The 13,642-nt window shown below is 41.4% G+C and overlaps 1 protein-coding gene across 4 annotated transcripts in view; it reads left to right on the top strand.

Annotated features, from left to right (window-relative positions):
• GALNTL6 (polypeptide N-acetylgalactosaminyltransferase like 6) overlaps positions 1-13,642 on the top strand; it is a 459,868-nt gene that overhangs the window by 166,399 nt on the left and 279,827 nt on the right. For all 4 annotated transcript variants that reach the window (XM_079991400.1, XM_079991402.1, XM_079991403.1 and 1 more), the window contains exon 3: positions 12,224-12,332. In XM_079991400.1, the coding sequence (XP_079847526.1) occupies positions 12,224-12,332 (109 nt within the window). The remainder of the gene's footprint in view (positions 1-12,223; positions 12,333-13,642) is intronic.

Below are 13,642 nucleotides of genomic sequence, written 5' to 3' on the forward strand. Positions count from 1 at the left end.
GCTGCCGGCCAGCTCTGTAGAGGCTCCTTTTATTGACACAATATGCAAGCCCAGGCAGATACATTTTGGGCTGTGACCTTTACACATCTTCCAGTCCCCGGATCGTGGGGTGGTACAAAGTTATTTTGGCACCTGTTTCCACCACATCATTTTCCTCTTGCACAGTGTATGACGAAAGAGACAAAGGTCTCAGAGACAAAAGTCACAGACAGGACACTGCAGCCTACTGAGATCACAAAAGGTTAGACAGAGGGCAAGATGTTCAGAAAAGCTGTGGCTTTATCTGTGTGGGGGAGTGTGCCCCACACCCCAAGGTCACGCGTGCAGGCAGCTGAGACTGCCTGCAGGCGGGGAGCGTGCTCCACACCCAGCGATCATCCCCACACCTTTGAATGCATTATAGATTTTGTGTGTATTTGCATTTCCTTACACATTTTGTATAATTTAAAGAGAATTTGAGATTTTCAGGAGGGTATGGAGATATACGTTGGTAGCACAGAGGTCAAAACTATGCACGAGTAGCATTGCCTATCACTCATAGGTGTTTGAACAGAGACAAATGGTACCTGCACCTTTCCGCACTTTACTAGAGAATGGAAGCTAGAAACTCTAAAAAGCAAAGTGAAGGTTTTGTCTGCGCTGCCTTTGCACGTCTATAGTCATGTGGGATACATAAGAACTTAACAAAAAAAGAGGGAAACACCATAGATGGGGTTCTTTATTAGAATTTTAATGCAACTTAACTTGCTCTGTTGCTTCCTATTTGTCACAAGCATCTAGCAATCTGAACTATACTGCCTTGAAACTTTGGCAGACCTAGTCTTCATGAGTTCACTCTTTAAAAAAAAAAACACCATCTAAATTTCAGCTGATATGTTTAGGTGGACATGTGGTACAGTCCTCCATATGACTGTACTTTTAAAGTTACAGATGGATGTGTCAGTTGTTCTATCTCCTTGGATGTAGAAATACATCAAATATTAACACAGTGGTTGCCAACCTTTGTTTGCCAACCTTTGTTTGGCTTAAGCCAGGAATTTTGAATTACTGCTACCAGCCATGCACATGCAGAGTTGCATACTTAATGCTGACAAGTCTGTCTATCTATCTGCCTATCTTTACTGTCTTTGTGGAACAGAAAAGAAATGCAAGGAAAATGCACAGAAAATATACTTTTGTCTGCCCTAAACATACCGACTTAAATGTGTTGGCTTTTCCCAGTTCAACTTTTTGGGGAAAGAAACCAGTCCTTTCACACAGCAAATGACTTGATCACTGTGTATCATGTTATCAGTCACATATGTGTTTGTGAGTAGGGTTTGTTTACACATCCTACTAAATGTGCTTAGTGGGGAGGATTTCTGATCCCTGCAAGCAGTGTCCCTCTATGCTATGCTATGGTTGTCTCCCATGCTAGCTGTTTAGGCAACAATATTAAGATTCTTTTGTTTTCTCAAGCATTTAGAAATGATTGTAGGTTGCTGCTGGAATTTTCTTCTTCTGACACTTTGATCTTTTGATCCTTCTTTTATACATTGCTGTTGCTTTTAAGGTTTTATTGTATTGAAGTGTGCCTTGACCAAATGGAAACGTGTTGTGTTGACTTGGAAGTAATATAGTATTGAACTTCATTGTACATTGGGTTAAAAGGAAATTTGCAGCTGATGAGTAGCTGCCAAGGCCTATTGGGTGTGCTGTTAGAAATCTTACATGATATATGAGAGGCCTCCAAAGGGGAAAGAAAACTGACCTCAGTTCACAATAGAGTGAGACAAAATACAAAAGAAAGCAGTTGTAAAATGGAGATGGTGAGATTCCATAGCACAGAAACTGCTATTTCCTAAGCTTTGCTGGCGCACAGTGGCCAAGATGAAAGATATGTGTTCATATCTGTATTTATTTCAATGTTTATTTTCCCTGTAAGGCCTTTTAACTTTTATTTTGTGACTTACATTGGCATTTGCCCTTTCTGGGGTGTGTCAGATGAATAAAGGGCCTTTGGATCCCAAACCATCCCTGATCCACCACAACATGTCCCTTTGCCCTCCTACCATAATCAGATCACTGCCAACTGTACATTTATGCTGGTGGACATTTCCACCAAGGTAGCAAGGGCTTGTCCAGGGGCATAAATGCTGTTCTAACAGTGGAGCTCCCCTCTGTCAGTTGGAGCGCCACCTTTATAAGATACTAAAAACAGCCTTTTAGATTTAGTATTTCTTATATAAAAGGGACGCAGGTGGTGCTGAGGTCTAAACCACTGAGCCTCTTGGTCTTGGTCTTGGCAATCAGAAGGTCCGTGGTTTGAATCCACATGACGGTGGTGCGCTCCTGTTGCTCTGTCCCAGCTTCTGCCAACCTAGCAGTTCGAAAGCACACCAGTGCAAGTAGATAAATAGGTACCGTTGCGGCAGGAAGGTAGACGGAGTTTCCATACACTCTGGCACTCATCACGGTGTCCAGTTGCATCAGAAGCAGTTTAATCATGCTGGCCACGTGACAAATGCCTGGCTCCCTTGGCCTGAAGCGAGATTAGTGCCGCACCCCATAGTCGCCTTTCACTGGACTTAACCATCCAGGGGTCCTTTACCTTTTCTTATGTAAACTAGAGCTGCACAAATGGTAACCTTCAAACCCAGTGCATCCCACCAGCCCACATATGACCTCCTGTTTTTGTAGTCTGCCTGTGATTGCAGTACAAGGGTGCCAAGCACTGGTAAGACACAATACATGGCTGATGGACAATATCTGTCATGGCTGTTATAAATTGTTCAAACCTGGATTAAATGTGGAACTATTGCCATTGTTTATTCAGTTGCAAATGCTTAACCTGATATAATAGATCCTGCAATAATTCTGCAGTTACTAACAGAAGCAAAATAATAATAATACTGCTGGCAGTACTGAACATGTATTTTCCAGTTATTGAAAAATATTTGTCTTTATTGCAGCATGAAAATATAATCCACAAATAAAAGCATCATTAGATTTCACAAAATATATGTTTGCAAATAACTGAGCTGAATTAAACATAATTCATTTGGCGTTCACAAGCTATATTCTACCTTCAGTTTGGGCACATTTATTATTTCTTAAAGTGTTGCTTTGATGCATTTTCTGAAATTAATATTTGGTTAAGAAAGGTCATAAGCACAATATTTGTTCAAATGCAGTTCATAAAACTCAGACACAAGCATCCTCATTTTTATTGTTTTTCTCCTTTTATGTTTGGCCAAAGTACTTCAAAGAACACAACTGTGAAGATTTGAATAATATTACTTTTTCTAAGACAATCCACTGAGAAAAACAATTGGAAAGTGTTGTAATATAATACTACCCATTTTATTTCTAGGGTTGCTGTTGAATGCTGGCTAAAAACAGATTTCACAATCCAGCTAGGTCGGCTTTCTGAAGGGGTCTACTCGCTTACCAAATCTGCCATGGGGATCCAGCTGATTCCTACTCACAAGCTTAGCTAGGCAACAGCTACATTCAGCTATAAGGAGCAAGCAGGTTGAATGAACCAACTGTTGCCTATGTTAATTAATCTTACGTTAATTACATTACATTAGATTACTGCAACATGTTATACCTGGGCCTGCCTCTGAAGACAGTTCAGAAAATTCAGCTGGTGCCGAATTCCGCAGACAGATGGCTCACTGGGGCAGGACAATTGGAGCCTATAATATCAGTTCTGGCACAACTGCACTGGCTGCCAATTAGTTTCCAGGCCCAATTTAAAGTGCTGAATTTCACCTATAAAGCCTTAAATGGCTCAAGACCTCAAGGACCGCCTCTCCCCATATGAACTGACCTTCTTCATGTGCCTTGTCTGCAAGAGATCCAGAAGGTGAAAACGTGAGAATGGGCCTTTACTGCTGTGGCTCTCCATTTGTGGAATACTCTCCCCAGGGAGGCTTACCTGGTACCATCAGTATATATCTTTATGTGCCAGGCAAAAACGTTTCTCTATAACCAGGCCTTTGGCCTTTACTATCTATGCCCTTTTAGAAGTGGGTGGAATGTTTTCAACTACACACACACACATTAATCAACAGCTGGCATACTACACCCATGTGCAAATTAATTGAAACAAAGCATGTTTTCTATGCCAAATCAACCAGTCTGTCAAGCATCCACAAAAGAAGATGTTTGGGGGATGCTTCAGTTATTATGGTGTCGAAAGCCTGCAGCCAACAGAAGGAATGATGCGCTCGCCACAATATATTGAGGTTCTACGAAAGAGAGTTTTTCCAGAGCTGGAAAAGAAGTATCCTGATGGTACTGGGATATTGCAGCAGGACCTAGCCCCCTGTCACACATCGAAAGTGCTGAAGAAATTCATGACAGAGTAGCAAATACAGGTACTTGATTGGCCAGGGAATTCCCCAGACATAAATCCCATTGAGAATTTGTGGGCTATATGCAAAACAAACAATGAATTTAGTACAGTAGTTTATTGTACAAAACTCACATACGTACAGTAACGGATATGACCTCCACTATTTTAAAGCAGCATTTGAACACGGTTTGGCATGGAGTCTACTAGTTTTGAAGAGTCACTGTTGATTTTTGGATCCCTGTACCACACTTGAATCAGCGCCTGAATGAGCTGCTCCATAATCGTACAGTCTACAGTACGGAGGCGACTTTTGCATATACCCCACAATTTTTTGACACCATAATAACTGAATCATCCCCAAAACATAATTTGTGGGTGCTTCACAGACTGATTGATTGATATGACATAGAATACATGCTTTGTTTCAATTAATTTGCACAAGGGTGTACATGCTACAAGCAAGCATTATATTAGCATGAAGAAACATGAGTTAGGAGACATACTTAATTTGGGTTGTGATCTTACAGTCCCTGGGCTATAGGTTCCTTTGTATCTCTCTTTCTGAGAATGGAGATACATTTGCCCTCAGAGACTGGATAGCACTTCCACAACATTGTCAAAAGGTCTGCAACTGGTTATTCTCCAATGTCAGAGAAGAGTTGAAGGAGACCTGTTCTAGGGGCATGTCCTTGGTGTGCTGTGCAGGATCCATAGCCTCTCATTCCAACAACACACCTCTGCAGCAAAATAACCCAGCTTAATTTCTATGCCACTTTTTCACAGTAAACTGTGTCCAAAGCAGCTCTCAGTAAAAACCAGCTTATTATCGAAATACAGCATCACATCCAAATTCAAATACTACAAAACAAGCTAACTAACACAGATAACATAAATTCATCACAATGAAATGATCTGAACTTAATACATAGCAAACGTAAAACACCATCAAAACGAACAGGATTTAAAACAAAAACAATGCAACCCTCACTATTAGCTCTAGCCGTGCTTTACCCCAGGGAGTCAGTTCAGAGCTCTTGGAAGCAGAGTCCTCCTACCAGGCTTGGCTCTGGCTCCCTCATCTGTCCTCCAAAAGAAGGTGTCAACAACAGAAAGGAAGTGCTGTGAAGTGGCAATGATGAGAAGTCCTCTTTCCTTACCTCCTAGATGTTCTGACTGCTAGTGTTGGCGTTACTGCAGTAGAGGACAAGGCCTTCCTTAGCAATTAGTGCTCATCCAAAAATGGCCCCCAAATTTATCTCTCAGTTTAGTGATTGAAAGGAATTTGGGATCCATGAGGTGGGGGGGGGCGTCTTTGGTGGTGTCAGAACAAAAGTGGTTTTTGTTTCATAAAAATATATATCCTTTTAGGCATTTCTTTTTCCCCATGCCGTGTGGAATCATTGAAGCGCCTCTTCTTCTCCAACTCCCTTCTCTCCCAGTGCTCCCTGGAATAGCCATATCACTGTTCCACTAAGATTTCTGGGAAGGGGAAATGTTGGCCCTTTATGGTAGTCATTTCAGCTCACCTCACCTCCAAAACCCTATCAGAGTCATGTTACATCATTACATAACATTGTCCAAGGAGCCTTGTTGGAGCGTCAGAGTGGTGGCTGCCAGGAGAAGATTTGCCCACCTTGTGGTACACAGAAGTGGCAAAATAATTGTTTAAAGGAAGGGGGCAATAATTTAGGAGTAATGGATGGATGGCTCAAATTACAAAGGCATTGCTGCAAATGCTTCATTGGACTTTATTCATACGATCTGATTATATGTGTGCATGTGGTATTATTTAATTTGGCTTCTTCATTTTTTAAATGCAATACTGAATAGAAGTCACTGTTGAGGTTATAAGACTTCCAGCCTCAGAAATAGCGCTCCAATAACTGAGTTTCTCGAATGGAAATTCCTCTGGCCTTAGGCATCACCAAGTCAAGGAAACTATTTTCTGAAACACTTTAAAATAATCTTGTTAAGCCATAGAACAACATCAAAAGGAAAGGCTTCCTAGATGTTCAGCTGCTGACAAGGGAAATCAGCAGCTTAGGAATTGCAGACAGCTTCACACCCCATTAATTTAAATTCCTTGCTTGCCTGGTGGAACATGAAGTTTTAGGAAATTCCTAAAGATCCGCTTCAGGCTCCTTGAGTAAGCGGGGTAGGGGTGGAATCTCCTACTGTTTGCATATGGAGAAAATTTCATTAAATGTACCGTAATTCCCCAGGGCTCACTAATATTCACTTCCCCCCAATACGTCTCATTAGGAGAATTAGTATGTCTGAATTCTGCTCTTCAGAAAGGACTTCCTGGGTCATCGTACTCTAAAAATAGGGAATAAAGCTCAAGCTCCCAAAGTTACTTTGATGCTGATTTTCTCCTCCTGCCTCTCCTTTACTGCGCTTTCTGTGGGGAATGAGAAAAGGGAAAACCTCTACACATTGTTGAGCAACGTGAATTTATGGTGGATACTGTGGAAGCACTATGTAAAGTGCTACTAGGGGATTGTCTGTCATTTTGACAGGCAGGGGAAGGGGAAGGGGTGGGGAGGTGATGATGGAAGGACACATGAGAAATTTGTTCTTGGCAAATAGAACCTGACCTGGCCCTTGCCTTTTAGGCTAATGTGTTTGCTGAGAACAATTGCAAAATTCAGAGAAATGTGAAATCTGAAGGATAATTATATTCCAATTTGCACAATAGGCAGGGAGGTGTGGAATCAGAGGCAATAAGTCACTAAGGAAGGCAGTGATTAGCGTCCCATCCATTGCAATCTTTAATGTATACCATACCAGAAAATATATTATTTCTATGTAAAAGCTATTTGGGGAAGCAGGTAACATGAACCATCAGTATATCTGATCACTTACAGTTGTCCTGATTCATACAAGTATGTGCTAAGTTGGAGGATTCCTCCAGTCGTAAACATACACAGTATTTTTAAGCAACTGATCTGGTATTTTAACTCACCATTTCTGTCAGGATAAAGGCAATACAGTGGTACCTCGAGTTAAGAACTTAATTCATTCTGGAGGTCCGTTCTTAACCTAAAACTGTTCTTAACCTGAGGTACCCCTTTAGCTAATGGGGCCTCCCACTGCTGCTGTGCGATTTCTGTTCTCATCCTGAAGCAAAGTTCTTAACCCGAGGTACTATTTCTGGGTTAGCAGAGTCCGTAACTGGAAGCGTCTGTAACCCGAGATACCATTGTATGTGCAAAAACATATTAACAGTACATAAATTCCTAAATGTAAACTTGATGAAAAAGTCTTTGACTGCTTCTTGTTAATGAAGATTTACATTCCTTGCTTAAATCAGGCTTTTGGGCTTATTAATATTGGACAGTTGAAATTGCTGTATTATCCGGGGAAATTTGAAATACTTCAGGGAATCCACTGAGTAGTTAAACTAAAGTTTTCTGCCATTTGGGGGAGAAGCTATTTCAAGTGATCAAGGGAAAGCAAATAAGCATGACTGACAACCCTAAAGCTGACTTGTAGAACACTGGTCTATTTAACATACAGCTAAAGCAATAAAAACAAAAGAAAAAAAAAGAAAATGAATTCAGCTGTGCCGTTTCCCCTTTGGTCTTACAGCATTTAATAAGTGTTTTGTTATTTCTCGTCATACTCTCAAAACATGTGCAAGATAATCTCTTTCGGAAGAAACAACAATTGTCAACTTAATTGACATGTGAGAGGATGGAATTCTGTGTTAATTCATTTCCTGTGCTGTGAAAGTTGTCTCAGTCTGTTAATTTCTCTTTACACAATATACAGCTTTGGAACAGAGATTCCTTTTTCATATCACAGCACTTCTTTTCTGATTATACAAACTGCATATGTGACTGCATTTGGAACACTGTTGCCTCACCTCAAAAATGATGTTTCATTTTTCACAGATATGTGCATTTTAAGCACACTTTACTTCAGTGTATGGATGCGGGTGGCACTGTGGGTTAAACCACAGAGCCTAGGACTTGCCGATCAGAAGGTCAGCAGTTCAAATCCCCGCGACGGGGTAAGCTTCCATTGCTCTGTCCCTGCTCCTGCCAACCTAGCAGTTCAAAAGCATGTCAAAGTGCAAGTAGATAAATAGGTACCACTCCGGCGGGAAGGTAAACGGCGTTTCCGTGCACTGCTCTGGTTCGCCATAAGCGGCTTAGTCATGCTGGCCACATGACCCGGAAGCTGTACGCCGGCTCTCTCGGCCAATAAAGTGAGATGAGCACCGCAACCCCAGAGTCGGTCACGACTGGACCTAATGGTCAGCAGTCCCTTTACCTTTACCTTACTGCAGTGTATGCATTTTTGTACACACTATTCGGCTAGAGAACTGCATGGCAAAATTCAGAGAAGTGCTAATGTTGAAAGATGAATATATTTCAGTTTGTGTATTGTTTTGGGGAGTGTGGATTTTGTCGGTTCCTCAACTTAATCAAACTTATTTCCCATGCCTACCTGTGGCCCTCCACAACTGTCTTCATCCCTGACCATTGACCATGCTGGCTGGGGCCAATGGGAATTGTAGTCTAACAACATCTGGAAAGTCACAGGATTAATAATGCCTGCTTTAAAGTTTAAGATATGGGTATCTGTACATGGTCACAATTGGTTGAGGTTGGTAAAATGAGTGCATAAGCCTCAGAGTATAAGTACAATGGTAAAGTTAAGCAAATTTAGAATTAATAACCCTACAGCGTCCCCCACCCCTATTTAGACTGCAATGTATATTACTTCATTCATTGCTGTGTCTGGGGCCGCCCTATTCTTTTGGCTGAAGAGGGTCCTTGACTTCTGCCCCAAAGTGCTGCCTTGACAAACTATGCAAGTATGACTACATACACTCAAAAATGTATTGTCAAAGTTTGTCAGAAATGCATTACAAAGTTCATGAGGTCAGAGCTACCTGCTGGTCTGTTGGTAAACTATAAGAGATGGGTGTTTGCCACAAACACACAAAAACACAATTATGGGGGTGGCAGGGCAGAGTGCAGAATGCTATACTGAGCACAGAGACCATCTTTCTGAAAAATTGTTTTTTAGAAAACATTTCTAGTCCTTAGAGTAGGTATTTGGATTCATTCCAAGAATGGTCATGCTACCTTCTCAGGCCCTATCTGGTGATGGGGGTTTGGAGGAGGTAGGGATATCAAGGGCTATTCCTCTGAAAAATGGCACCTGAAGTCTTTTCCCCTGAAGATGGAGGATTGGGGCCCTGGCTCACGAGACTGAGCTTCTGTGGCTGCCAATTCAACAGGGGGACTCTGTAGGTTCAGAGCTTCTTCTACCTCATGGCAGCCATATTTCCAGGTTAGAAACACAGGTCACAGCAGTCTCTAGACTCAACAAATTACAGAAAGTTGGGGGAGGGGAAGAATAAAGGAAAATGTGAAAATGTGAATAAAAGTTGAGAACAAATTAGTAGGCAATGCAATATACATTGATTTGACCTCTTAATGCTGGAATTGTTTTAGGATCAGTTTGAGTACTGATGCTTTTGAGAGATTTCTTACTAACAGTCCATAGCAGGACAGTAGTATAGGAATTATAAAATTTGGCAATTTTTATCTCAAACGCACCAGGGAGAAGGATGGAGGCCATTCACCTTGTCAATTTCAAGAATATGTTGCTTAGTATTTGAAATAAATACAGTGGTTCTTCAGGTTACAGGCGCTTCAGGTTACAGGCGCTTCAGGTTACAGACTCCACTACCCAGAAATAGTGCCTCAGGTTAAGAACTTTGCTTCAGGATGAGAACAGAAATCATGCGGCGGCAGCAGGAGGCCCCATTAACTAAAGTGGTACCTCAGGTTAAGAACAGTTTCAGGTTAAGAACAGACCTCCAGAACGAATTAAGTTCTTAACCCGATGTACCACTGCACTCGAAATAAAATAGAATGTGGCTAGATTTCTTTGCGCCAATCTTAATTGTTTTACACTTCAACAGTATTTCAGTCTATTGTGGGAAGTGTGCAGATGTTTTTACAGACTGGAATGCAATTTTCTCCTGCCCTAGTTCAGTCATAACTGCTTGATGCAGGAGTTTCCACACTTACACAATCAGGCTTGGCGCCATACGGAGAGGGCCCTCAGCAAGGTGCCGTGTGGTGTGCCCCCCATACTGTCCTAGGTGGGTGCCCCAAAGCTTATCAGAGGGCACAGTAAAGAATTGGGGGTGGGTGGGAGTGTGGAAACCAGTGCCACTGTATCTGCCCAGTACTGTGAAGAGAAACACTTGGTGAGGCAGCTGCGGACACCGCCATTTTCATTACCCCCAGTGTCTCACTCTCAGCATAGGCCACAATCACACCATACTTTTAAAGCACTATGATGCCATTTTGAACAGTCATGGTTCACACACACAATTCTGAGTGGTGTAAGAATCTATCCCTCCGCACAGAGGACTCTGGGAATTGTGGCTCTGTGAGGGGTCTGGTATACATCTCAACTACCCCAATTAAATCAGGACATCCTGTTTTGGGCTGCCATGCTCTCAGTCTGGCACCTTAAAATGTGTGAGACCATGGAGCCCAAAAATGTGTGTTTTGGGGGGAAATGTGAGACCACGCAGGTCAGGTGACTTGTGCGGGAGCGCAGTTGGGGAAAAACACATCCTGGTTTTCAATCTCAACATGTTGGAGGGTATGGACTGGGAGGTCTAAGCATCCTTACCAGAATTCTTGGGGAGGGGGAGCCATGACTGCTTAAAGTGGTATAATAGTGCATTAAATGTATGGCGTGAATGTGGCCATATTGTAGGTAGGGGCCCAAGGCACTGGAGATAATGAAGATGGTGGAAGCTGCAGTCACCTCACTCAGCACTTCCCTTTACAACACGGGACATAAAAATGTGGGGGGGGGGGTCTTTGTTTTTTAAAAGGGAAGCCAGTCTCAGTCATGGTAGACCCTGGCATTTGCTCTGCTATTCTGGGTGCTGATTCCAAGCCTCCACATATATTGAACCCACAAATGATGCTTACTAACCTGCCTGAAATGAGTTTCTTGTTTAGTTCTCTGGAAATATGTATCTGTTTGTCATCTTTTACTTTCCTCCAAGGGCCTTAGAGTAGAGTACATTGGACTCTCTTATTTATTTGTACAATATTCCTGTGAGGTACCTCAGGCTAAGACTTAAACTACAAAGGACCATAGGTGGCCTGGTCATTCTCCCTACTTTTTGTGATGGGACCCTTAGCCGCACTTTTTAGAAGGCCACACTGTAGGTGGGGGGATGATTTGACTAAAATTGGGAAAATCCTTCAGTGGGGCTTCCTTTCTCCTATCATTTGAACACCTTGTCATTTGAAAACCTTGTCATCTAAGCATCACAACACTATAGCCATTTGATTTGAATCTTGATTTCTCCAACACACAACACAGTCTAGCCACTGTCCAAAACTAGCTTTTAAAGTGTGAATTCACCTGCCCTCTCTGTTTTGGTTTAGTTTAAAAAGGTGAAACATCACAGAAAAAGATAACATTAAAAAACCATTATATGGAATACGAAAAATGGCAACAATTTAAACAAAGGTAACAGCACAATCCTACAAAAAAAAAGAGGGGAAACAGTGAATAGCTGATCTTAAGATAAATTACTAAGCAGCAAATTGTTCTTAAAGCTTGCTAGACTAATAAGATATTTACTAAGCAGCTAAAAATAAGTGTAGAGGAAGCCTAGCAAATCTCTACCTGGATGAAGTCCCACTTTCTCAGGGCAACCCTTAAAGTGAATGTGAAAGTCATCCTGCATATGCATGAGTCCCATATGTATGTTGCAGATCCATACAGGGAACCTGACTGCTCTCTGCCTTTGCCTATGAATGAGTTTGGGTTTCAGTAGAGAAGGTAACATTTAATTATACCTTTTCCCCCCTGTTTCTACAGACATTCCCAATGGGGCTTGGAGATGGACAGCTCTATACCTGGACAGATGGCTTGAAAAGAAAGGACTGGCATGACTATGAAAGTATTCAAAAAGATGCCATGCGTTCAGGTGGGATGTTTAGAGTAAATTAGTATTTAACTTCCTCCTTTACACACTGGGATACCTTCCTTTTTCTTATTCTTTTGCATTAGGCCTGGCAAAGCAATATCTGCAGGAATCTCTTTGGAATATATATATATATATATATATATATATATATATATATATATATTCCTATGTTATGTAGAATCAGAATCACGTGAAGAATTAAGATCAGTTAGAAGCCACTTGAATTGCCAAAACAAAACCTGTATCAATTGCATTATATTATTTAGCAGCTGATTTTTTTATTTATTATAGTGTTGTAAGTTGTAAAAGCTTTAACAAGATCCACTTCTCCACATTATTATCAATTACTTTGAGGGTCTTTTTCCAGCTGCTTTGATTTCTTCATTCACTTGGATCCCACTCCAAAATACTTAGGGTGGCGCACGTGAGGAAGATGAGGTTGTGGAAGAGTGACTTGCCAAAGATATCTTGGGGAATTTGAAGCTGGATCTCCCTAGTCATGGTCCAGCATTAGCCACACCATTCTAGAACTGGTACATCTATACCCCCCCCCAAAGGTTTACTCTGCCAGTTGTGTGAGATCTGGCTTCTGGCAAGTTGTGGCCAGATCACCATCTCTCAGCCTAAAATATCCCACAGTGAGGATGTTGGGGGGGGCACTGAGATTCTTGGAAGAAGGATAGCTTAAAATGTAATTTACAGTTGCTGTTCTAGTGAGACCAGAAATAAAAGTAAAGAGAATACTTTGCAAGATCACTTACATTTTTTTAAAAAAAACACCTCCAAACATCATCTGTTTGATTAGCTACATTTAAATTTTCTAAAGTCTTGCTCCTAATTTTGTCATCTTCTAACCAAAGTTGTTTGTTGCAGTAAACAAAAGTCAATCATTTTAGTGCAGCTGGGGCATCACAGCTTCATTCTAATGAGAAATCAGTATTAACCTAAAAATAATCCTTACTTGTATCCCCTAAGGATCGGAATTAACAAGAGGAATTACATCTCTTGATTGGGGATTAGGAATTTATACTTTTCTCTCTTTTTTTAAACATGCAAAATCATGTCACGCTGACAACCACTTCACAAACACAGTTCTGAAAACACAACTTTGTGCATCAACGTCAGTAGTTAGATTTTGTGTGTCTGTTTCCCTGTGAAGGGCCTTTCCCCAAAATTTTAGAGCCCTGTGTTTAATCCATTGCTCTTTGGTGGTTATGTGATTCCTTGTGGTGCACATGCAAAGAAATGAACTCCTAGGCAATGCAGTAAGTGGCAATGTTACTTCTAGTTGGCCAGAGCAGTCACAGTGG

Source organism: Podarcis cretensis (genome assembly GCF_951804945.1).
Source record: "Podarcis cretensis genome assembly, chromosome: 9".
NCBI classification, from domain to species: domain Eukaryota; kingdom Metazoa; phylum Chordata; class Lepidosauria; order Squamata; family Lacertidae; genus Podarcis; species Podarcis cretensis.